The sequence below is a fragment of the Phyllostomus discolor genome, chromosome 1 (genome assembly GCF_004126475.2).
Source record: "Phyllostomus discolor isolate MPI-MPIP mPhyDis1 chromosome 1, mPhyDis1.pri.v3, whole genome shotgun sequence".
Lineage (NCBI taxonomy): Eukaryota > Metazoa > Chordata > Mammalia > Chiroptera > Phyllostomidae > Phyllostomus > Phyllostomus discolor.
In genome coordinates, this window is record NC_040903.2 from 114456355 (window position 1) to 114480113 (window position 23759).

Genomic DNA, 23759 nt, shown 5'->3' on the forward strand with positions numbered 1-23759 from the left:
CTCTTGGCTTTGATGGTTTCTCAGACTTCCATTGTTTTCGATGACCTAATTTTGGTAAGTACTGGTCAGATATTTGGTAGAATATCCCTCAGTTGGTATTTGATGTTTTCCTTGTGATTATACTGGGATTATGTGTTTTGGAAAGGAAGACCACAGAGATAAAGTATTATTAACATTATATCACATCAAAGGTAGCTGTCCCCTGGGTGCCCAGGCTCTGAGGTTTCTCAAGTGGTACAGACCAAGGTCAGCCCGACCTGTGTTTTTCCTGGGGCCACCCTGCCTGAGCTATAAAAGCAATCTGAGATGGCTGCTACTTGTGGTGCTGGGCTTGGAGATTCCAAGGCAAAGTCAAGCTGTGAATCTAGGCTGGTTTCTGCTAGTGCGGGGCCTGGGGCCACTTAGCAATAGGTATAGGGGCCCAGGGGGTGGGGGAGGCATTGGATGCTCACTGAGTCTGGCTTTTGCTTCTTTGAGAGGATTTAGGAAGTTATGAAATGTGAGCCAAGACCAGCCATTCATATGGGAAAGCAGCTTGGGTGGGCCCATAAGTTGGGTGGGACAGAGTCTCTGGGGATCTCCAGGACGAGGCAAACAGTGTTAGCCAGGTTGATGGAGCCTTAGATATGGCACCAGCCTGCTGGCTCGGTGGCTCTGTTGGGGGGATGGTTCAGAAATGGGACAATGGCTTCTGCCCGCCTTTCTGTGTGGGAGAAAGCTGTCCACCAGCTCTTGCCTTGATGACAGACACTTCATTTCCTCCCTGTATGCCCCTGTGTGCCTTTTAAGCTGCTACCTCGGTGTTGGAGCTCTGAGGGAGTGTGTCTGAGTAAGTCTGTGTGTGAGTTCTTTGAGAGGAACTGCTTGGGACTCCAGAAGTTTCTTCCACTGACTCAATCCCCACTGGTTTTTGCAGCCAAAAGTTATAGGAACTAAACTTCCTGGCTCCGGAAGCTTGGGCTGGGGGACCTGTTGTGGGGCTGGGACTCCTCACTCTCAGGATATCCCTCCCGAACTTTTATCCACCACACATGGATATAGGACCAGACCATTCCACATCTGTACTTCTGTTACTAGTTTGGATGGATGTGGTTTCTTGATTTCTGTAGTTGTCAGATTTCCATTCAGCTCAATTTCTGACAGTTCTGAGTGATGGTGGTTCTATATTTTAATTGTAATTTTGATGTGGTTGTGCAAGGAAGTGAGCCATGTTCACCTGTGCTGCCATCTTGACCAGAAGTTGGTTTTTGACTTTTGATGTTGACCTTAATTGCCTGGCTGAGGTAGTGTGTGTCAGATTTCTTCTGTAAAGTAACTCTTTCCCCCGTTTTCCAAACTGTCCTCTTCCTAAGGAAGTCACTATGTGCACCCCACACCTAAGGAGTGGAAGGGCATCATGCACCTGAGATTTCTCTCCCATGTATTGATTTACTCAATCACTTATTTTTTATCAGTATGGACTGAATTCTGTACTGCTTTATTTTAAGTGCTCATCACTTCAGCTTTGACCACAGGGAGCTCTTTCAGTTGGCTGCTGTGTACCTTTGACATGCCCCCATTGCATGCACTCTGACATGCAATTAATGTGGATGGTTTCTTCCCAGTAGTTCTTTACTTTCTGGCACTACAGGAGGCTCCAGGTTTATCTTCCTCCTAGAAATAGACATGTCTCTAAGGAGCCCTGTTTCCTCTTATTGGAGAATAGTATTACAAACCATAGTCTGGGCACTTGATATACACACTGCTACCAGATTTTGCCCTTTAAGTGGACAGAACAGGGCAATATGTGTGCATACTTAATCTGTATATATATGCATACCATAAATATTTCTGTACTATATGAAGCTAAATATGAATTTATATTGATATGTGCAATTTTAATCCATTACCATGTGGATCATTCTAGCCTCCTTTTCTTATCTGTAACTCCAACAGTGAGACACCTGTCTCCTGCCATTTGCCATCCATTGACTTAAATTATTCTATCCCAGTATACATATGTAGCAGTGTAAGAATTACTAATCTGTACCCTCACCCCTACATTGACTTGTTTCCTATAACAAATTCTGTCACTTACTGCATTTCATCCTGAGATCCTCCAGCCTCCTCAGTAATTTTTAAAAATTTGTGTACATTAAAAAATAATAACAAGGACTTCCGGCCAAGATGGAGGCATAGGTAGACATAGTGTGCCTCCTCGCACAAGAAAGATAGGGACAACAACAATTTAGAAACAGAATAACAACCAGAACTGAAAGAAAATTGAACTGTATGGAAGTCAGACAACAAAGGAGTTAAAATAGACATGTTCATCCAGACCTGTAGGAGGGGCAGAGTCGGGAAGCCGGGCAGAGTGGGGTCTCAGGGTACAAAGAGCGTTGGGACTGGGTGAGTAAGACCACAGCGGGCAAACCCTGGCTGAGGGGTGGCAACCGGCAGACCCAGCGAGGCAGTGATTGTGAAGCAAGGCGCTGCTCACAACCCAGGATCCCAGCGCTAGGAAGTAGAGCCTTGGAGCACTGATTGAAAACACCTGTGGGGTAGAGGTACAAGGAGATTCCCAGCCTCACAGGAGACATCGTTGGAAAGACCCATGGGGTGCACAAGTCCACCCACATGGGAATTGGCACCAGAAAGGTTGGGGGAAGTGGCGGAAGGGACTGAAATCCATAGAGAGTGGAGCAAATGTCATTGTTCCCTCTCGGACCCCGCCCCCATAGACAGCGTCACAACCCAGAGACTGGGGTGCCCAGCCCTGGTAAACACATAAGGCTCTGCCCCTCACTATAACAGGCATGACCAGACCAAAAAAAGAGAGAGAGAGAGACACACAGATGGCTCAAATAGAAGAACAAATGAAGGCCCTAGAACCCATCCTTTTAAGCAACCGAGGGATAGCCAACCTATCGGATGCACAATTCAAAGCACTGGTGATCAGGAAGCTCACAGAATTGGTTGATTTTGGTCACAAATTAGATGGAAAAATGAAGGCTACAATAAGTGAAATGAAGAAAAATACACAGGGAACCAATAGTGATGGAAAGAAAGCTGGGTCTCACATAATGGAATGGACCAGAAGGAAGAAAGCAATGACCACACAGAAAAGAATGAAGAAACAAGAATTCAAAAAAATGAGGAGAGGTTTAGGAACCTCCAGGACATTTTTAAACATTCCAACATCTGAATTATAGGGGTACCAGAAGGGGAAGAGGAAGAGCAACAGATTGAACACGTATTTGAACAAATAATGAAGAAAAACTTCCCCAATCTGGCAAAGGAAATAGACTTCCAGGAAGTCCAGGAAACTCAGAAAACCCAAAGAAGTTGGACCCAAGAAGGAACACACCAAGGCACATCATCATTACATTAACCAAGATTAAAATGAAGGAGAGAATCCTAGATGCAGCAAGAAATAAGGGGACAGTGACCTACACAGTAGTTCCTATCATACTGTCAGCTGATTTCTCAAAAGAGATCTTACAGGCAAGAAGGGGCTGGAAAGAAGTATTCCAAGTCATGAAAGGCAAGGACCTACATCCAAGGTTGCTCTATCCAGCAAAGCTTTCATTTAGAATGGAAGGGCAGATAAGGTGCTTCTCAGAGAAGGTCAAGTTAAAGGAGTTCATCATCACCAAGCCCTTATTTTATGAAATGTTAAAGGGACTTATCTAAGAAAAGAAGATTTAAAAATATATAGTAAAATGACAGCAAACTCACAATTATTAACAACCACACCTAAAACAAAAACAAAAACAAACTAAACAAACAACTAGAACAGGAACAGAACCACAGAAATGGAGAACACATGGAGGGTTAGCAACAGGGGAGTGGGAGGAGGAGAGAGGGGGAAAAGGTGCAGAGAATAAGTAACATAGATGGCAGGTAGAAAATAGACAGGGGGAGGGCAAGAATAGTATGGGAAATGTAGAAGCTAAAGAACCTATGACACATGGACATGAACTAGAGGGGGGGAATGTGAGTGGGAGGGGATGTGCAGGGTGGAGGGGAATGAAGGGGGGTAATGGGATAGCTGTAATAGCATAATCAATAAAATATTCTTAAAAATAATAACAAAAATTTTAATGTATGTACACTAAAGCTCACCCTTTGGCTTCTGAAGTTCTGTGGATTTTAACAAATGCAGTGTCTTGTGTCCATTGTTACAGTATCATACACAATCCCTCTTGTTTTACCTGTTCAGTCCTTTCCCTTTTCCCTTTACGACCTCTCGTTCCTGACCACTCTTTTCTGCCACAGCAACAACTGATATTTTTACCAACCTTTGTAGTTTTGCCCTTTCCAGAATATTGCATACTTTTATTTTTATTTTTCAGTTACAGTTTGTAGTCAATAATTATTTAGTTTCAGGTGTATAGCATTATGGTTAGACAGTCATACAAGTGATTCCCTAGTATTTCTAGTACCCACCTGGCACCATACATATTTATTACAATATTATTAACTACATCCCGTATGCTGTCCTTGACATCCCCATGGCTGTTCTGTAACTACCAATCTATACTTCTCAGTCCCTTCACCTTTTTCACACAGCGCCCCCCCCCCCAGAGTATCACATAAAGTCACACAGTTGGTAGCTTCTTCAGACTGTCTTCTTTCACTTAACAGTATGCAATTAAGATTGTTTCATCTCTTTTTGTGGCTTGATAGATCATTTTCTTTTATTTATGAATAATATTTTATCATATAGATGTTTATTTCCCCACTTACCTATTGAGGGATATCTTGGCCACTTCCAGCTTTTGGTGGTTATGAACAAAGCTGCCATAAACATTTGTATGCAGGTTTTATGTGGACATAGTTTTCAGATAAGTTGTGTAGATACCTAGGAGTGTGATGACTTGATGTTATGGTATGTAACATTATATGGTAACATATGGTATGGTATGTATGGACTGTCAGTTTTTCTTTTTCTCCATTACTAGCAATTATAGTGACTCTCTTGAAAGACTGCAGTTGACTTCAAAACCAGAAGTTTGTTTGATTTTTAATGATTTACTTTGGTATATTAAAAAACGTAGTCACTGTTAAAAGCATACCCTGATGCTGCTTCTACCTTCGCTGTTTGCTTTTTTCCTTTTTCTTAGTTTAAACCACACGTAAATGTTATAAAGAGATCATGGGCAAAAAAAAAAAGGTATTCTCTTTCACAGAACTTTTTCTGAGTCCATATTGTGCGGGAAATGTCTGTGGCCTGGGAATTTGATTATGAAATGTGGCTTAGAATTAGTTTGTGATAGAAGGTAGAATTACATCTGGGGTTCCAGCCAAGATGGAGGCATAGGCAGAAACACTTCGCTCCCTCACACAACCAAAAGAAGGATAACAACCAATTTAAAAACAAAGAACAACCAGAACTGCCAAAAAAACATTTGCATGGAAGTCCAACAACCAAGGAGTTCATCAAGACAAAGAAATATGGCCCAAATGAAAAAAACAGATCAAAAGTCCAGAAAAAGAACTAAGCGATGAGGAGATAGCTAGCCTATCAGATGCAGAGGTCAAAACACTGGTAATCAGGATGCTCACAGAATTAATTGAGCTTGGTTACAAAATGAAGGCAGAAGAAGTCTACACAAAACAAAATAAAGGAAAATATACAAGGAACCAACAGTGAAGGGAAGGAAACTGGGACTCAAATCAGCAATTTGAAACAAAAGGAGTAAATAAGCATCCAACTGGAACAGAATGAAGAAAAGATTTTTAAAAATGAGGAGATGCCTAGGAGCCTCTGGAACAACTTGAAACGTTCCAACATCTGAATCATGGGAATGGTGGAAGGAGAAGAGGCAGAGCAAGACACTGAAAACTTATTTGAACAAATAATGAAGGAAAACTTTCCCAGTCTGGCAAAGGAAATAGACTTCCAGGAAGTCCAGGAAGCCCTGAGAGTTCCAAAGAAATTGGACCCAAGGAGGAGCACACCAAGACACATCATAATTACATTACCTAAGATTAAAGATAAGGAGAGAATCTTAAAAGCAGCAAGAGGAGCCCTAGCTGGTGTGGCTTAGTGGATTGAGTGGTGGCCTGTAAACTGAAAGGTTGCAATTCAATTCCCAGTCAGGGCACATGCCTAGGTTGCAGGCCAGGCCCCTAGTTGGGGCATGCAAGAATCTGATGTTTCAGTCCCTCTCTTTCTCCCTCCCTTCTTCTCTCTAAAAATAAATAAAATCTTAATAAAACCTACAAAGAGTAATAATAAATGACTACTAAAAATAGAGAAAACTCTACTTTGAAAATACATTTAAACAAAAAAGCAGCAAGAGGAAAGGAGACAGCTACTTACAAAGGAGTTCCCATAAGTCTATCAGCTGATTTCTCCAAAGAAACCTTGCAGGCAAGAAGGGGCTTGAAAGAAGTATTCAAAGTCATAAAAGGCAAGGACCTACATCCAAAATTACTCTATCCAGCAAAGCTGTCATTTAGAATGGAAGGACAGATAAAGTGCTTCCCAAATAAGGTCAAGTTAAAGGAATTCATCATCACCAAGCCCTTATTATATGAAATGTAAAAGGGACTTATGTAAGAAATAGAAGATGGTCAAAAACTACAAACAATAAAATGACGACAAACTCATAACTATGAACAACTGAACCTACAAAACAAAAACAAAAAGTAAGCAAATAACCAGAACAGGAACAGAATCACAGAAATGAAGATCACATGAAGGGTTATCTATGGGGAGGGAGAGGGGGAAAATGGGGGTGCAAGGTACAGGGAATAAGAAGCGTAATTGATAGGTATAAAATAGCCAGGGGTAGGTTAGGAATAGTATAGGAAATGGAGAAGCCAAAGTCCATATATGTATGACCCATGGACTTGAACTGTTGGGGGAATGCTGGTGGGTGAGGAGGGCAGTGCAGGGAGGAGGGGGATAAAGGAGAAAATTTTGGGAAAACTGTAATAGCATAATCAGTAAAATATACTTTGAAAAAAGAATTACATCTATTTATCTGTAGAATTACATGTATTTATTTATCTGTTCGGTGTCCCTCTAAGATAAGTAGTAGGGTCTGCTAGAGATTGACTTACTTGGCATTTATGTAACAATTTAGGGATTCCGAGGAGATAGATTGGTTTCTTCCCACCATGGTTGTAATGTAGGTTGTCAGTGTTTTCCTCATTGATGAATGAAGAGATGGAGATGTGGATTTCTAATGAGAAATCTATAAATAGAATTTTGGTTTATGGATATTGATGTTGAGACTAATAGACTGGTAAAGCTGTAGGCATATAATTTCTCTTCAACCCTGGCTTTTATGTGTTGTTTCAAGGTTAGTAATGAATTGTTGAGGGACCTATTGGTACTCGTTACCTAATCCAACACTGATGAGAGATTTAGCACAGGTAGATTTTAATCTCTTCCTTTGGGTGAAGGTCAGTTATAAAGAATGCTTTCTATGACCTTGGTCATTGAACTGACCACTCACAATATTTTCAAGTATGTGAATGGAACACCAGTCTCAGGGAGCAGAGAGAAACCACTTGAAGTCTGCTAGATACAGGTTTGTATGTAATATATTCAGTGAGACACTGAGCTCACCATCTGAGGTCAGAAAGTTATTCCTTGCCAAGTTTTCATGGTCCTACTATGACCTCTTAACCTCCTTGGATGTACTTTATTTTTCCAACAGACTTGAAAATTTTGGTGCTGCTGCTGGTGCCTAAGAAGTTGACTGAATAGCAGGGCCTAGAATTTGAGAGTTGAAAAGAAAGTCCCAGATATTTTCAGGCACCTTCTCATGATGTTCGTTGAGTCTGGCACTAAAATGTTTGCAATTTGACCTTCAGATGCCCTTTAGCGTGCTAAGTGCAGGACAGAGTATCCCCTTACAATATATGTGTGATAAAAAACAATAAATAAATGGCACTGAGGGTTGTACAACAATGGGTTTGTTATAAGTTATTCTGGCCAAGAGGTCTCTGCCAAAGGCTGGCAGCAAAATGGCAAGGGAAAGACCATCAGCTTAACATACTTGAAAGGTAAAGAAATCTGGGAAGCACTGTTTATCTTTTCCAAGGGAAATGCTTTTCTCTCCCAGTGACCAAACGCCAGTTTTATACAGAGCCAGGCCCTTTGGGCTAAGGAAGCCAAGTATTGAGACAGCTTACTCATGCAGGGTTTCCCAATATTTCTATTAAAGTATGAGAAAAAGAAGACTCAGTGACAACTGAGCATGTTTAGCCCACCTTGGGTTTATTTCACACTCTCTGTCTATCTCTTGCTGACCTTTGATGTCAGTAATTCCTCTTGGAAATCTTTTTCTCTCTCTGCTTTCCTGACAGTATTTAGAACATAGCTGGTCCTCAGTGTTTATTTGTCAAATGAACGAATAGAAGATCTGTATTGACAAGGCACACAAGAAAATACCTGACACCTTCTAAAGACATAGCTCTGAGTTTGGTTGCTATGTTTATGTTTGTAGAGTCCTTATGGCTGAGCCTAAAATGGTCTTCCATTTCATTTTTTTTACCACCTTCTCTCCCATTGATTAATTGCTTGTCTTCATTTGTCATTGTGATGTCATTTTCAGTCCATACTAGACATGAAGCCCTTTCCTCTGAAGCCCTTGCTTTATATTCCTTTTTATTATTGTTGACAATAACATCTTCCTGCCCTTTTTAGTCATGCAGCGCACTTGGCATAGTTTTTGATGTCTCTCTTTCCTTCTCACAGTTAATTTCAAGTTGTCTTTTCTTTATAACCTTTTAGACATTTAATTTTTGTTGTTTGGGGTTTTTGTTTTTTGATATGGCTCTTAATTTTATTCCTTAATTCAGTAGAGATTTATGTACTTATGGTGGACTAACCAGAGTATTAGGTGACAGGTCTAAATGACATAATTCCACCCACTTTGGCTTACATGCTACTTGGAAAGTTAACGTAAGAACACATAACTACAGAACAAAGTAAGTAGTATAAGGTAAGTGCTAGATGAGCAGTGCCCATACTGCTACAAGTGATCAAATGTGAGTGATTTTTCACCTGGAGTAATCAGAGACGTTTTGTTTGGGCTGAGTCCATAATAATAAAAATGAGAAATAGCTTAAAAGTTCATAAGTAGGTATAGTGTGTGTATATATAGGTGAGGCAAAAGTAGGTTTATAGTTGTATATGAAACACAAGAGTTTATTCTTATTGTTATTTATTTAATTGTATTATTTTCCATATGAACAACTATAAACCTACTTTTGCCCCAAACTGTATCAATATAGTGTCTTTACTTCATGTAGCCACAAAATATTTGGAGAAATCTTTCGTGAAACAGTGAGATTCTAAGCAAGAAAGCAGGATACAAAACTTCATAAGATGGATGTATATTTTTAACTGAAACGAAACATGTCAGAATGTTAAGTCAACATCTGCATTATCCACTGCGAACATTCATTAACAAAAAGTTATTTTTGAAAAAGGACTACTTGTTTCCTGCTGTTTTTCAATTTCATTTTTACCATTGTGCTGTGTCGAATACATTTTTTGCTTTTTTGCCTTGTATGCTTGTTTTCTAGACAGAATCCTCTCTGCTGTTTCTTTTAACTTTGCTAGGTCTACCAGAGTTACATGGTCTCCCTGTCACAGTTGGGCACAGGTAACCAGGTTCTTGGTGATTGCGGACAAAGAATTGAACCAAACACACAGAGTTTATAGCAGAGAACATGGGAGCAGACCAACTCTGAGCAGAGATTGACCTCAGGGGCTGGAGGGATTCTATTCTTACAGGGTGGGTATTCCTGGTTAGTTTTGGTGGGCTTTATTGTGCATGTACAAGTAGTTGTATTACTTTAGCTACTGTGCATGTGGTCTCCCATGATTTTCCTTGATTGGCCACCGAGGAAGGGGGTCACACACTATTAGTTTATTATAATGCTATTATAATGAAGCAGGGGTCATTTGTAGCATGTTCTGTGTAGGTGCATTCATGATTCACCGCTTTTCCAAAAAGTGGGAACCACCGGTCTTAGAACAGGGTCTGTGTCCTGTTTTGATGTCCTTTATCTTAGCCCTAGGGCACCTCTGGAGTTTCCTCCTCATCACTACTCATTTCCACATTTTCATTTGTGGAAATAGAGTGGAATTGGGAATTTGACAGATCAGAGTTTAACTCCCAACTCACATTTATTAAATATGTAAATTTAAGGCACCCTTAGTTTCCTCTTTTGTAGAATGGTAGGTTTAATCAGGTTGTTTTGAAGACAAACTCAGATAGTGTGCATATGAAAGCCTAAGATGGTGCCAGGTGCATAGGTTCTGCAGGGTAACCAGTGGGGAGTTTATAGTGTCTTCTTTCCTTTACTCTCAGCTGGTAAATGACTATAGACAATAATAACCATCTTTAAGTATTTTCATGTTTCTCTAGTACATTATTAATACGTTAGGGTATTGTATGAATTAAGTAAGCAGTCTTTGTGGAAAAGCTCGTGGTAGATGTGAGAGCACTACACAGTGTATCAGGATGCTCTGGCTGTGCTCACATAGTAAAGCGCTGTCACCGTGAGCGCAGAGGTTAGACGTCTCTGGTATAGTACAGCGAGGGCTCAGCCTGGTTCTCTGACGCCTCTTCTGTGTGCTGGCTTGGTCCTCAGACAGATGCTAGCTGGCTCAGCAGTGCCAAGTGCCTCAGCTAGACTTAACCTTCACAAGGAGAAGCGACACCCTCTCTTCCCCGAGTGTCATCTTCAGCATAGTTTCTCAGCCTCAGGACTCTTCATATTTTAGGTCAGATTGTGTGTGTGTGTGTGTGTGAGTCTGTCGTGTGCATCTCTGACTCTACTTACTAGATGCCCATAGCACTGCAACCACTACCAGCTGTAACAATGAGAAGTGTCTTCAGACATGGCCAAATGTGCCCTGAGAGGCAGAATTGCCTGACGGAGAGCCAGGAGCTCCTCAGAGGTGAGGATGCCTTTATCAGAAAAGGCTGGAAGATCTTTTCCCCTTAGCCCCAGTCCCATCCTGTCTGCTTGGCCAGGATAGCTTTGCTTGCCCATGCTTCAGTCAGTTATTGGCATGAGCACCACCGTGATTGATTTAGAAATTAGCTTTCTCACCCGGGAGGAGAGTATCTGATCAAAAATGGGTTTTTTTGTGAAGGTAGAGGGGTCTGGATATTGAATAGGTAACAACAGAGTCTGCTAACAGGGAAAGAAAATACTTTAAAATTGCTTACCTGTGGCAAGGACTGTTGAAGGTGCTGCTGTGTTGAAAAATGCAGGCAATTTGGTGGGTCTGCGAGAGTGATTATAAATGATAGTAAGGGGGTGACTGTAACATTAAGTGAAGACTGGGGCTATGTTGATATTGTTCACTGTTGACCTCGAGCACCTAGCACAGATCCCAATAGATAACACCAGATGCTTAATCAAAATTTTTTGAAGGGATGCATATATTTAAAAAAAGGTCAATCAAAATATATGCCATGATGAGCCCTGGCTGGTGTGGCTCAGTGGATTGAGTGCAGGCCTGGTTCAATTCGCAGACAGGGCACATCCCTGGGTTGCAGGCCAGGACCCTAGTAGAGGGCATGTGGAAGGCAATCACACATTGATGTTTCTCTCCTTCTCTTTCTCCCTCCAAAAAATGGATGGATGAAATCTTTAAAACAAACAAACAAAATACTCCCGTGAATAAAATGGTGTTTTGGATTTAGTGATCAGTGATGTGATTATAAGTGCAGTTGGCTGATATGAAGAGACTCATGTAGACCACCCCTATTCCTTTCTTCAAAATAAACTCTATTCAGCTTCAAAGGAATTATGTTTTGGCCTAAATAATGCCTTTTAAAATAAGCATGAACCCTGGCTGGCATAGCTCAGTGGATTGAGCACGGGCTATGAACCAAAGGCATTGCAGGTTCGATTCCCAGCCAGGGCACATACCTGGGTTGCAGGCCACGGCCCCCAGCAACTGCACATTGATGTTTCTCTCTCTCTTTCTCTTTCTCCCTCCCTTCCCTCTTTAAAAATAAGTAAATAAAATCTTTAAAAAATAAAATAAGCATGAAGTATTTGACTCATAATATTGATAATATTTATTAGGTTTCTTGCACTTCCTCCTTTAGAATTTACCTGTTTCTGTGACATTGATAAGCACTCTTCATTGGACCATCAGTTTATTAATATATATTCTCTACCTATATGCTAAATATTATACGTTAGATATGATGCAAAAGTGCAAATTTAAAAGGATTAGATAAACATGAACTATATTACGGTACTATTTTATGGGTTTAAAATATGGTTCAGTGGTTGACAATATTTTTTGCTTCTTGAAAAACTAACATTTGCAGGTTTTTGCATACTAGTCATACCTCAGTAAATACATGTAGTATGTACAGATTTTCGTACACCAGTTACACCTCAGTAACCTGTTAAAAAACAACCAGTGATGCACGTCATGAGCAGATGAGGGTGAACCCCAGGTATATCTTTTTTTTTTACCTCCCAAGGGTGAATCCAAAACACCAGTGGAACTTGGCTGACTTTCTATTTCTTTAGTATTTTCCCTTTCTACTGATTTTGTGGTTTTACTTTGTTTTTGGATTGTTCAGAGCTCAGCTGTTCCTCATTGGTAGCAGCAATGTGAGTTTGGCTTTCTAGTTTGAACACCTATTGATCCCTATAGAGATTAATGTTTCTACATAACTGATTTCTGTTGGGTGGGAGACAATAGAGAATTTGCTTTGTCAACCTTTTTTTTTCCAATTATTTGAATTTAGATTTGGGTTACTAAAGAAATATGTGCTTTTTATAAAAGTTGCAATCAATAATTAAGTTACAAAGACAAGAATGAGAGTTCTCTTCAAATTTGCACTTCGCCACGCAGCATCACCGTTGCTTGTGAACTTGGTTTTGTTAGTCTTTTAAAACTCTCTTCTGATTATTTGTCTACTTTGTGCTCAAATCAGTTAAGATTTTTATGCCCACTGGGAGAAGATCAGCTCTTTGATATCTGGACTGGTAAGTTTTTATATTTCTGTGTTTACTCTCTACCCTGTCTGAGATTTTAGAATTGAAGCTATATACTCTATTTCTCTGTATAGCTATGTGTCTGTAATTCAAAAAGGTCTTCACCTGTACAAATCAAAAAGGATTAAATAAACATGAACTACCTACACAACAATATTTTATTCAAATATTTCAAAATATTTTTCTTACTAAACATTATATGGTTAGAACAGAGGAATTAACTGTGAGTCATTAATTTTCAAAATCTTGGTACACCACTAAGGAATATAGTAACCACTAGTTCTTAGTGGTTACTATAAAAAGTAATGTCCCATAAAAAGTAATACAGGGCATTAGTTAAGTAAGTGTTGGAAGACTGAAAAAGCAAAAAAAGTCATTGAGGAAGGGGAAACAAAGGGAAGAGACTGGTGTTACCAGAACTTCAAAGTTCAGAAAAGGGGCTTCACAGAGCTGGTGCCAGCACTTCTGAGGGCTGCAATGAAGCACCTTGTGTCTACACTTGTCAGAAAGAAAAGCTGAAGACTGGAACCAGCTGCCAGGCAGTGTTGATGATACAAATAGCAAGCAAAGGAAGACAAGGTCCCTTCTTCCTTCCTTCTTCCTCCTTCCTTCCAGTCTCTTCAGGCACCTACTGCTGGTGGTAGAACCTAACAGGAAGTCAGCTAAGGAGGGAAAAATGTAATTGTAGAGTTACAGATCCACATCACAAAGGGTGAGTGTGGAGTTCAAAGACAATAGTTTAATAAGTAACATACTTAACACTTTGAATGAAGCAGATATTCAAAGAACTGGTCACAAGTTCAGCTAATTAAAATTTTTATTTTAATGGCAGTCATAGCTAGAAAGAGTAGCTCAAGAGGTATAATGCATAGCAGGGTGAGCAAACTTCCTATAAAGGTCAGGTTTTAAGTATTTGAAGCTTTGTAGGCCATAAGGTCTCTGTCTCCAATACTTAGTTTTGCCTTTGTAGCCCAAAAGCAGCCTTAGACAATAAGTAAACAAGTAAACAATAAAACTTTGAATAGAAGCAGCCACTGGGTGGGACTTAGCCCCAGGGCCTATGTACATTTACACTTGGGGCGAAGTTCATCAGTAGTAGTCCAAATGGATTCCCGTTTGGAATGACCTAGATACTTTTTAATTTGGGAGCTCATCTCTTTAAATCTGCTTAGATTAATTTTAAAGCCTCCTGCTGGCTAAAGAAGGCCTATAAAAGCACTGGGGAAAGTGCTAGCTCTGCTGTTCTTTTGTTCACTTAGAATCGCATTATTAGTATTATGTTTAGTACATAGTTTCTTTATAGGAATGTTTTTAAGCCACTTGCTTGTTTTTGTATACTTTAGTTAAAAATTTGTATAGTTGTACAACAATGTGAATGTACTTAATGCCACTGAATTATATACTTAAAAATGGTTCAAATGGTAATAATTGTTGTTACATGTATTTCACCACACACACAAATGATGTAACTCTACTTGCATATGTACACTTCTTGTTACAGAGCATCACTCTTCGCTCAGATATCTCAAGCCCTGGAAATGGTTAGCTGGCAAGAAACTTCACTGGAGTGCCAGTCACCACGCACACATTAAATTAAATGAAAAGCTTGACTTCTTACTAGATTTAGTTAAAAGAAAATGCAAATAGAATATGTAGTATCGTCTCCTGCTCCCATCGGACCATTCTGTGCGCTCCTGGCTACGCACATACCCACTGAAGAGAGACCACTGAGCTAGAGGATTGGTTTAGAATGGTTTGATTTAATACTCAGGCAGCGTATTGATAATTTTGCAAACTGGACTTTTCTCTAGTTCTTCCCCTGCCAACACATGTTGCTAATGGTGTCATCCTGACTTTGTATTTTCATGCCTGCTCTCCCATTCCTAATCTAGCTTTGCTTTTTCATCCATATTTCTATGGCACTTTATACCAGCTTCTGTTGTAACTCATCTCATTTGCTTATATATTTCTCCTCCCTTTTTGAGTAGCTTGTCTTATACTACATTCCCAGCACCCAGCTGTGGCACACAGCATGCTCTCACTAAATGCTTTTATTAAATATTGGAATTAGAACTCAACCTAGACACTGACAAAATTCCCAGTGCTTTAATCTGAACTGTTTATGGTGACTCGGCCAGGTCTTTTTCCCCCTCATAATTTTGGTTAGCCTTAGTTTTTTTCAGAAGCCTAAATCTTCTGTCAGCCACGGCCCTTCATACCAGTACTTGGAATTAGGAAGACTAGGACAGAAGTTACATTTGCATAGTGCACATCTTTCAGAATAATCATTGTAATTAACCTTGCTGGTGTTGATTAATTCATTAAATAAGTACTGACCGAATGCTATGTGCCAGAAACCTTGCTGGGAATACCACAGTGAACATTTATGGACAAGGGAACTGAGAGGCTGGGTGGCAGGTAGAAGATGATAGGTATATCAGGTTACTGAGAGAACTGCAACTACATCCTAGGTCCATTGGGTAGAAGGGAGTTGCTGCAAGAAGAGTTAGAGCAGGATAGTTGGGATGATGTGTGAGGGGGGTTGCTTATGGCCATCCTAACTTCTACTTGAGTATTTTCAGTGATCGAGGAGCCCAGTCTCTCAAAGGCAGCACTTTACATTCATTTAGACCATGTTGGAGGTTCTGTTTAACGGAGCAGTCACCTGATCCACCTGTCGGGTGGTCAAATGGAGATCAGAATACAAACTCAATTCAGGATTCTCTGGGGATGGATGGTTTGGAGAATTCTGTGGGGTCTTATGCCTTGGTTATTAGGGGAGTAGTTGACCGATGTGTGGCAGCTAGATAGAGTCTCAAAGACCAAGGGTGGCTGGGCTGCCCTGTTGCTAATGTGTATCTTGGTGTGGCCTCCATAGGATCAGGCCAGTATGGTCCTTGTCATTATTTGATGGTTCAGAAATTATTACCCAGAAGTGATAAAATTCTGAGAAGAGAGATCACATTAACTGAAAGATCTATGGACAGGTTTATAAATCAAAATACCAGTTTATAGTGGAAGGTGTGTACCTGGCTCAGAATCTGCAATCTGTCTAAACCAGGGATTCCCTCCCACTGGGCTCTAGTCTGGTACTAAATAAAAATCAGAAGGTTGCTTGCTTGGTAAACATAGAATTAAGAGCAGTTGAATAGTGTCTTCCTATGAGCTTCAGGTTATGAGAATTGGCCTTTTTACATTGGAATATTTCTCTGTTAAGCAACTGCCAGACATTCAGAATGAAACCACCCAAACCTGAGGGAAGAGACTACTGCATTTTTGCCCTTCTAACTTTTTTGGTATGCATTTGTCAAAAAAGCCTCTGTCATTACCAGTTTCCTTATGAAGGGCAGAACTGATTAAGATTTCCAAGAGTACTGCTTATTTCATATTCACTATTACTTGGGTAATGTGTGAGATCTATTATTCCATGAAATTTGTGGCAGTTTGTGCTGCTTAATATGGGTGAGGAATAGCCTTCCATCTTCACTTTGATTCCTGTAGCACTCCCTATAAAGCAGGGCTGTCAGACTCATTTTCACCGGGAGCCACATTAGCCTCACGGGTTGCCTTCAAAGGGCTGAATGTAGTGTTAGGACTGTATAAATGTAACTACTCCTTAACAGTTAAGCAAGCTTGGTGCTGCTGCCAGGTGGAAACAAGGTGCTGGGTGAATAAAACAAGGTGGAGGGCCATGTGTTTGCCACCTGTGCCATAAAGGATTAATGCATTTTCTACTTTCACTGAGCACTTTCTGTGGGCACACTGACTGTAGTCCCTATTTTTCTCCAGGGTCATCTAGTAGCAGGCACCCAAATCAGGCAACTCCAAAGAAAAGTGGTTTAAAGAATGGCCAAATGAAGAATAAAGATGACGAGTGCTTCGGGGATGATATTGAAGAGATCCCAGACACAGATTTTGATTTGAAGGGAACCTAGCCCTGTTTGACAAGGCAGCTGTGTTTGAGGAGATTGATACCTATGAGAGGAGAAGTGGTACCCGTTCCCGGGGCATCCCAAGTGAAAGGCCTGCTCGGTACCGCCACGATGAGAACATCCTGGAGTCAGAGCCCATTGTCTACCGACGGATCACAGTACCCCACAATGTGAGCAAGGAGTTCTGCACAGGTGAGTTGCACCAGGCCTCACATCTCCCTGGCTGTTCTTCCCTTCCTGTTATTCTTGAAACAAATGATGCAGACTTGGAATCAGAATCTTGTAGTAGGAACTAACTAAAGTGGCTTGCAGGGGTTATGGCCAATACCACTACTATTGTCGGGGAGTTGATTTCTCTGCATATCCATTTATATCTGGCATCTGGCAGGATCTGGTCTGCTGTTCATTTAGTACGTTATGATTAATAGCTAAAGGCATAGGGGCCAGCTATCTAGATTCACATAAATCTGTTTTCACTTTGGCTCCCCTCTCACTGCCTGTACATTTTGGCAGAAGTTCAGCTCTGTTTTACTAATTGCTTGCCAGGATAAAGAAACAGTTGGGAGATGGATGGTTGAAACCATTAGCTAAAATTAGGCTTTCAATAAATTACATTTGTGTACTACACTGTTTTCATCTCCTGCTGGCCCGGGTCATTGAGTGTTGGCTAGTTGAAATTCTCATGTACCAAAACAGTGCCTTGGTAGTTATGTGAGTCACTATATAATAGTCTAGTCCAGTGATTTTCACTCTTTTTCATCCCATGGCACACATACACTAATTACTAAAATTCTGTGGCACACCAAAAAATGTGTTTTTTGCCAATCTAACAAATAGTTATAATTGTGATTCACTCACACCAGACACGCATTGTTTTGGTTGTTGCCATTTTTTTAATTTGACAATCTATGGAAAAAGAGGTCAGTGCCCCTGGCTAAATACTTGTATTTTGCTGTGTATAATGTACACTTTTTGCCCAAATTTTTGAGGGAAAAATAGGGATGTGCATTATACATGGTTCGTACCTGAAATACCTTGTATCTGTTCTTGTGTTTTGTAATTATTTGTTACATAAAAGTTCAAGAGCCCCTGGCTGGTGTGGCTCAGTGGATTGATCACAGGCCTGAGAACCAAAGCATTGCTGGTTCGATTCCCAGTCAGGGCACATGCCTGTGCTGCAGGCCACACCCCCAGTAGGGGGTACAGTAGAGACAACCACACATTGATGTTCACTCTCCTTCTTTCTCCCTCTCTTCCCCTTTCTCTAAAAATAAATAATAAAAGCTTTTGCCCTGGCTGGTGTAGCTCAGTGGATTGAGCACAGGCTGCGAACCGGGGGTCGCCAGTTCGGTTCCCAGTCTAGGGCACGTGCGTGGGTTGCGGGCCAGGTCCCTAGTGGGGGCCATGTGAGAGGCAACCACACGTTTCTCTCCTTCTCCTTCTCCCGCCTCCCCCTCTAAAAAAATGGATAAATAAATCTTTAAAATATGTATATGAAGTAAATAAATAATAAAAGCTTTAAAACAAAACAAAAAAAGTTTTGTACCATAATATGTTCAAAAATAAATGCTAAAATTCCTTTACAATACAAAAAACAAATATCTAAATATAAATAAATAAGCAATTAAATTTAAAAAATTAAAACAAACGTTTTGTGTTTTTTTTCCCCCCTGAAAGTTTGGACCAAAATGGGTGTGCATTATGCACAGGAACTCGTTATACATGGCAAAATACAGAAGTCAGGTATTGCTTGTTTTAAAAATTCTTGCAACATACCGGTTGAAAATTGTTGATCTAGTCTGTTACCACTAGTGATTTTTAAGGTTGTTTTTTTTTTCCGCATTAGAATTTTCAAACATACAGCATTTGAGGCAGATTTAAAAGCAGCTGTGGGAAAAGTAGTCTGCCTTCATCCCTGTCCCTTCTCCTAAACCGCAGTCTTAAATGGCTTCTTGAATACAGTTTTAAAACCATTGTTGTTGAATGATCTGAAGCTAAAAGGGGAATCATAATTTTAATAAGGTAGAGAAGAAGCTGAGTGTAGTGTTCATTTGGTTTGAAGTTTTGAATGTAAAGAATATAAAATTTTTATTTGCTTTTTTTTAATTTTAGAGAGAAACATTGATTTGTTTATTCTTATTTGTGCATTCATTGGTTGATTCTTCTATGTTCCCTGACCAGGGATTGAACCCACAACCTTCGCATATCGGGACAACACTCTAACCAACTGAACTACAGGATCAGGGCTAAGATAATAAATTTTGAATGCTAGTAGTGGCTATTAGGAGAATTATGGAGACAGCTTACATTTGGAGGAAAATCAGATCTGTCATGACTTTTCATAGACAGCAGTAGGCTCTATTTTATTTGGTTTTTGCTGAGAATAGAATCTTGACCATGCTTTCTTTGTGAGAAGAGTAAGTAGACTGTCAAGCTAAGAAAGACTCCTGAATTGTTTCCGTCTTTCACTAGCAGACTTTTGCAGGTGTAATCTTTACTAAGGTAGTTTTCTTATGTGGCACTGAATGTATCTCGCTGAACCCCTTTGATTTTTTTTTTAAATATATTTTATTGATTATGCTATTCAGTTGTCCCATTTCCCCTTCTCTCCCCTCCACCCTGTACCCCCCTCCCACCCACATTTCCCCTTTAGTTCATGTCCATGTGTCATACTTATGAGTTCTTAGTTTCTACATTTCCCGTACTGTTCTTTCCCTCCTCCTATCTATTTCAACCTACATTCTATGCTACTTATTCTCTATACCTTTTCCCCTCTCTCCTCCTCCCACCCCCCTGCTGCCTAACCCTCCATGTGCCCTCCATTTCTGTGGTTTTGTTCCTGTTCTAATTGTTTACTTAGTTTCTTTTGGTTTTGCTTTAGGTTGTAGTTGTTAATATTTGTGAGTTTGCTGTCCTTTTACTATACATGTCTTTTCTTTATCTTCTTTTCTTAGATAAGTCCCTTTAGCATTTCATAAAATAAGGGCTTGGTGATGATGAACTCCTTTAACTTGACCTTATCTGAGAAGCACTTTATCTGCCCTTCCATTCTAAATGAGAGCTTTGCTGGATAGAGCAATCTGGGATGTAGTCCTTGTCTTCATGACTTGGAATATTTCTTTCCAGCCCCTTCTTGCCTGTAAGGTCTCTTTGGAGAAATCAGCTGACAGCCTGATGGGAACTCCTATGTAGGTGACTGTCCCCTTACCTCTTGCTGCTTCTAGGATTCTCTCCTTCGTTTTTACCTTGGCTAATGTAATTATGATGTGCCTTGGTGTGTTTCTTCTTGGGTCCAACTTCTTGGGGCTCGCTGAGCTTCTTGGATTTCTTGGAAGACTGTCCCTTTGCCAGAATGGGAAGTTCTCCTTTATTATTTGTTCAAATACGTGCTCAATCTGTTGCTTTTCCCCTTCCGATTCTGGTACCCCTATAATTCGGATATGGAACGTTTAAAGGTGTCTTGGATGCTCTTAATCTTTTCCTCAATTTTTTGAATTTCTTATTTCATCATGCTTTCCTGCTTGGTTGATTCTATCTTCCTTCTGGTCCACTGTATTGTTTTGAGACTCATATTCCTTCCTTTCACTATTGGCTCTCCTCCGCTTGTCTTCCTGCATTGTTTTATGGTAATCTGCATTCTTTCATCTAAATTTCGTCCAAATCCACCAGTTCTGTGAGCTTTCTGATCACCAGTGTTTTGAACTGCGCATCTGATAGATTGGCCTATTTCTTGTCGCTCAAAAGGATGAGTCCTGGGGACTGATCTGCTCTGTTGAAAACATATTTTTTTTCCCCCTGTCTCTCCTTTTTTTTTTTTTCCGGTCTGGTCGCTCTTGTTACGGTGGGGGCGGAGCCTTAGGTGCTCACTGGGGCTGGGCACCCCAGTCGCTAGATTGTGACGTTATATGTGGGGGTGGGGCGGGAGTGGGAGCGGGGCGGGAGCAAACAATGGCGGTTAGTTCCGTTCTCCTGGACTCAGACCCTTGTCTGAGCTTCTGGGCCGCGAGTTCTGCCCTGGTCCACAATCGCTATCCCTCTGGGTCTGCCAGCCGCAGCTTGCGTACTCAGGATCACCTGTGCGTTCTTGCGCCCCCGGATGGCTTTTTGTGCCGATGATTTCGCGCCAAACCTTCCCCCGACCTCCGCGCGCGCCTACCCGAGCCAGCCCCGCGCCCGCCTGGCTCGTCTTCTCCTACCAGTCCGGATGAATGTGTCTACTTCAACTTCTTGGCTGCCCGACTTCCATTCAGATAAATCCTCTGCCGGATCTGGGTGTTATCTGATAGTAAATTATTGTTGTAAATATTGGTTTTCTAATCTTGGTTGTACGAGGGAGGTACGGTGTCCACCTATTCCTCCATCTTGCCGGAAGTCTTGAACCCCTTTGATTTTTACCACCCTGTGTGGTAAACAGTGCATGTGGTTCAGTAGTGAGGCTTAATTTAAGTGGCCAGGTTTTAAGCTTTTCAAAGGCAGCATCATCCAGCAGGTCTGGGAGTGCCTTGGACCTACCATTCATCTACCTCTGACTTCTCCCCTTTTACTGCCTCGACTGGTAGCTCTCTGGCTGAGGTGGTTGGTCACACAGTCTGTGAATCCCCTGAAATTCCTGAGTGGGGGATGTGGTAGCCTGCCTTGGAATGAAGTGGCTTAACAGGGAGAGAATAATGAGAGTCAGGAAAGTCACAGGTCTGAAGAGCTCAGAAAACATTGCTGAAGGAGATGGAGGAGAGGTAAGGATTTCCTCCTACTACAACACTCCACCTCCCCCAACTTGATCTTCACACACTTCATTAATTTAATGACAGGAGTGAAAATTACCTCCTCTCATATGAAAGTGTTTTTCCAGAACTGCCAATTAGAAACATAACCACATGTGCTGGTCCTTGGTTAAGAACGCAGGTGTGGCAGCTTGTGGTGTGTAGTGACCAATTGCACTCCACTGGTACATGATTTTGAGGTGCCCGAGGCCCCACAGCCTCACGCCATCTGGGGTTTCTCTTTGTTCCCAACAGTTCTGAGAAGTGGAAATGGAGCCCTTTTGCCCAGCAAGGTCTATGCTGGAAATGGAGCCAGCAAGCAGTTCTCTTGCTGAGCAGCTTCTCCTACAGGTGATTTGTATCTCGGCTCAAGCTCCAAAGCAGAAGCCTCAAAGCAGATTTCACTGAGTGTTATTCAGATAGTGCATAGTGGGGACACTTTTCCAATTGCATCTACTATCCAGATGTTAGGATCAGAATAAGGCAAACTATATTTGGAATATGTGAGGAAACAACCTAGGTTCATTAAAATGTTAGTGTTGGGTTATGTGATTACCTAGTGTAATTTTCTCATTTTACAGATGAAGGACATTGAGGCCACAGAATTAAAGACTCTTAAAACTTTATCCCATTTCTTTTCCTCTTCTTGAATGTGGTTAAGTTACTGAGGAAAAAGAATATAGTATGAAAGGGGCAGTTAATGGCCAAAATAGACTCCAGTCTTTTTTCTCTAGTATGCCTTCAGAAGTGGGCTAACTTACATCAGCAGTTCTGGAAAGTGGCTTGGATAGCTCCTCAGGTCTAGCCTTGTGGCATTCATGTCCTAGAACCCCAAATACCGTTTTTTCTACTAATCCCCAGAGAGGCAAAGAACAAGATGCTTACTTCCCATTTGGTGATGGCTGAGGTTTTAGGATTCTGAGAACTTGCTGCTGGTATTCTATATACTGGCTGCATGCTAGTGGTGTCAGCTAGTTTCTAAGCCATTGCTGTCTAATTGCTCACACCCCTCCTCTTGGCAATACTCTTCGCTGACTGTGGAGGGTAGGGGGGAGGGGTGGTATAAAAGGCTGTTGATTAGGAAAACACGTCCAGGAAGCAACTAAATTTAGGTCTTTCTTTAACCCAAGTCTTTCTCTCTGGAAAGACCTTTTGAGTCCTTAATAGTGCTGCTATCTCCAGGCAGGTCACAGGTGGTCAGACATTCCTCTAGCGGGACCTACCCTGCTAAATAATTGTATCAGTGGCCAAATACTTGTGTGTTAAGTTTGGCTCTAAAATGCTAGATGGGTAGGTGTACCTGATGTTTGTGGTGAGAGGTCCCAAAGAACACTGGTTAGGAAAGTGGTAAGGCTTAAGAGAAGAATCTTTGCTCAAATTCATAATATTTTAAAATTAATATTTAAGACACTTTGTGTCAGTCAAACCACTGTGCTTGTTATTGTAGTCATTTCGAAGACAGTCCTTGTGTTCAAGTTATTAAATGTACTAGGAAAGGGCAATACACTATATATGCTTTGAGTCCAGTGAGAATGCACTGGTGTGTGAGAAGCTGGAGGGGTCTTAAAGGCTGGGCTGGTCAGGCAGGCCTCCTAGGGCACAGGACGGAAGCCTTGATGCACGGGCAGGATCTCATCTGGCAGATAGGAAGAGGAGGATATTTGTGGATAGGCTGTCAGGTGCTGGTAAAGGAAGGCCTTGCCTTTGGGAAATTTGGCTTGGGCAGAAAGTTGGTGTCGGGAAATAGCAGGAATTTAAAATAGCTTCGGACAAGAGCAGAGAGCCTTGTATGCTGATGCTATCCTTGTCCTATGGCCATGAGGAACAGTTGAAGGGATTCTGAAAAAGACATGATCCAGATCTCTTTTAGGAAGACTTTGAGTCAAGGAAGACTGGTCTCATGATAGAATTCAGGGTAGATGAGAGAAGAAACTAGAATAGGCTCAAGACCATTTAGGCTCATGACATAACTAATGTACCAGAGGTTTGGACCTCTGAATGGAAAAGAAGGATGAAGATGTGAGAGAAGTGACAAAGGGGAATTGATAGGATGTGATGATTGAAGACAAGTGGAAGGGAC

The 23759-nt window shown here is 41.1% G+C and overlaps 1 protein-coding gene across 1 annotated transcript in view; it reads left to right on the forward strand.

Moving 5' to 3' along the window:
• The window catches only part of EDC3 (enhancer of mRNA decapping 3), a 73166-nt gene that overhangs the window by 30520 nt on the left and 18887 nt on the right, over positions 1-23759 (forward strand). Inside the window, 2 exon segments of the mRNA XM_028507773.2 lie at positions 16777-16902; positions 16905-17111. Coding sequence (XP_028363574.1) covers positions 16777-16902; positions 16905-17111 — 333 coding nt within the window.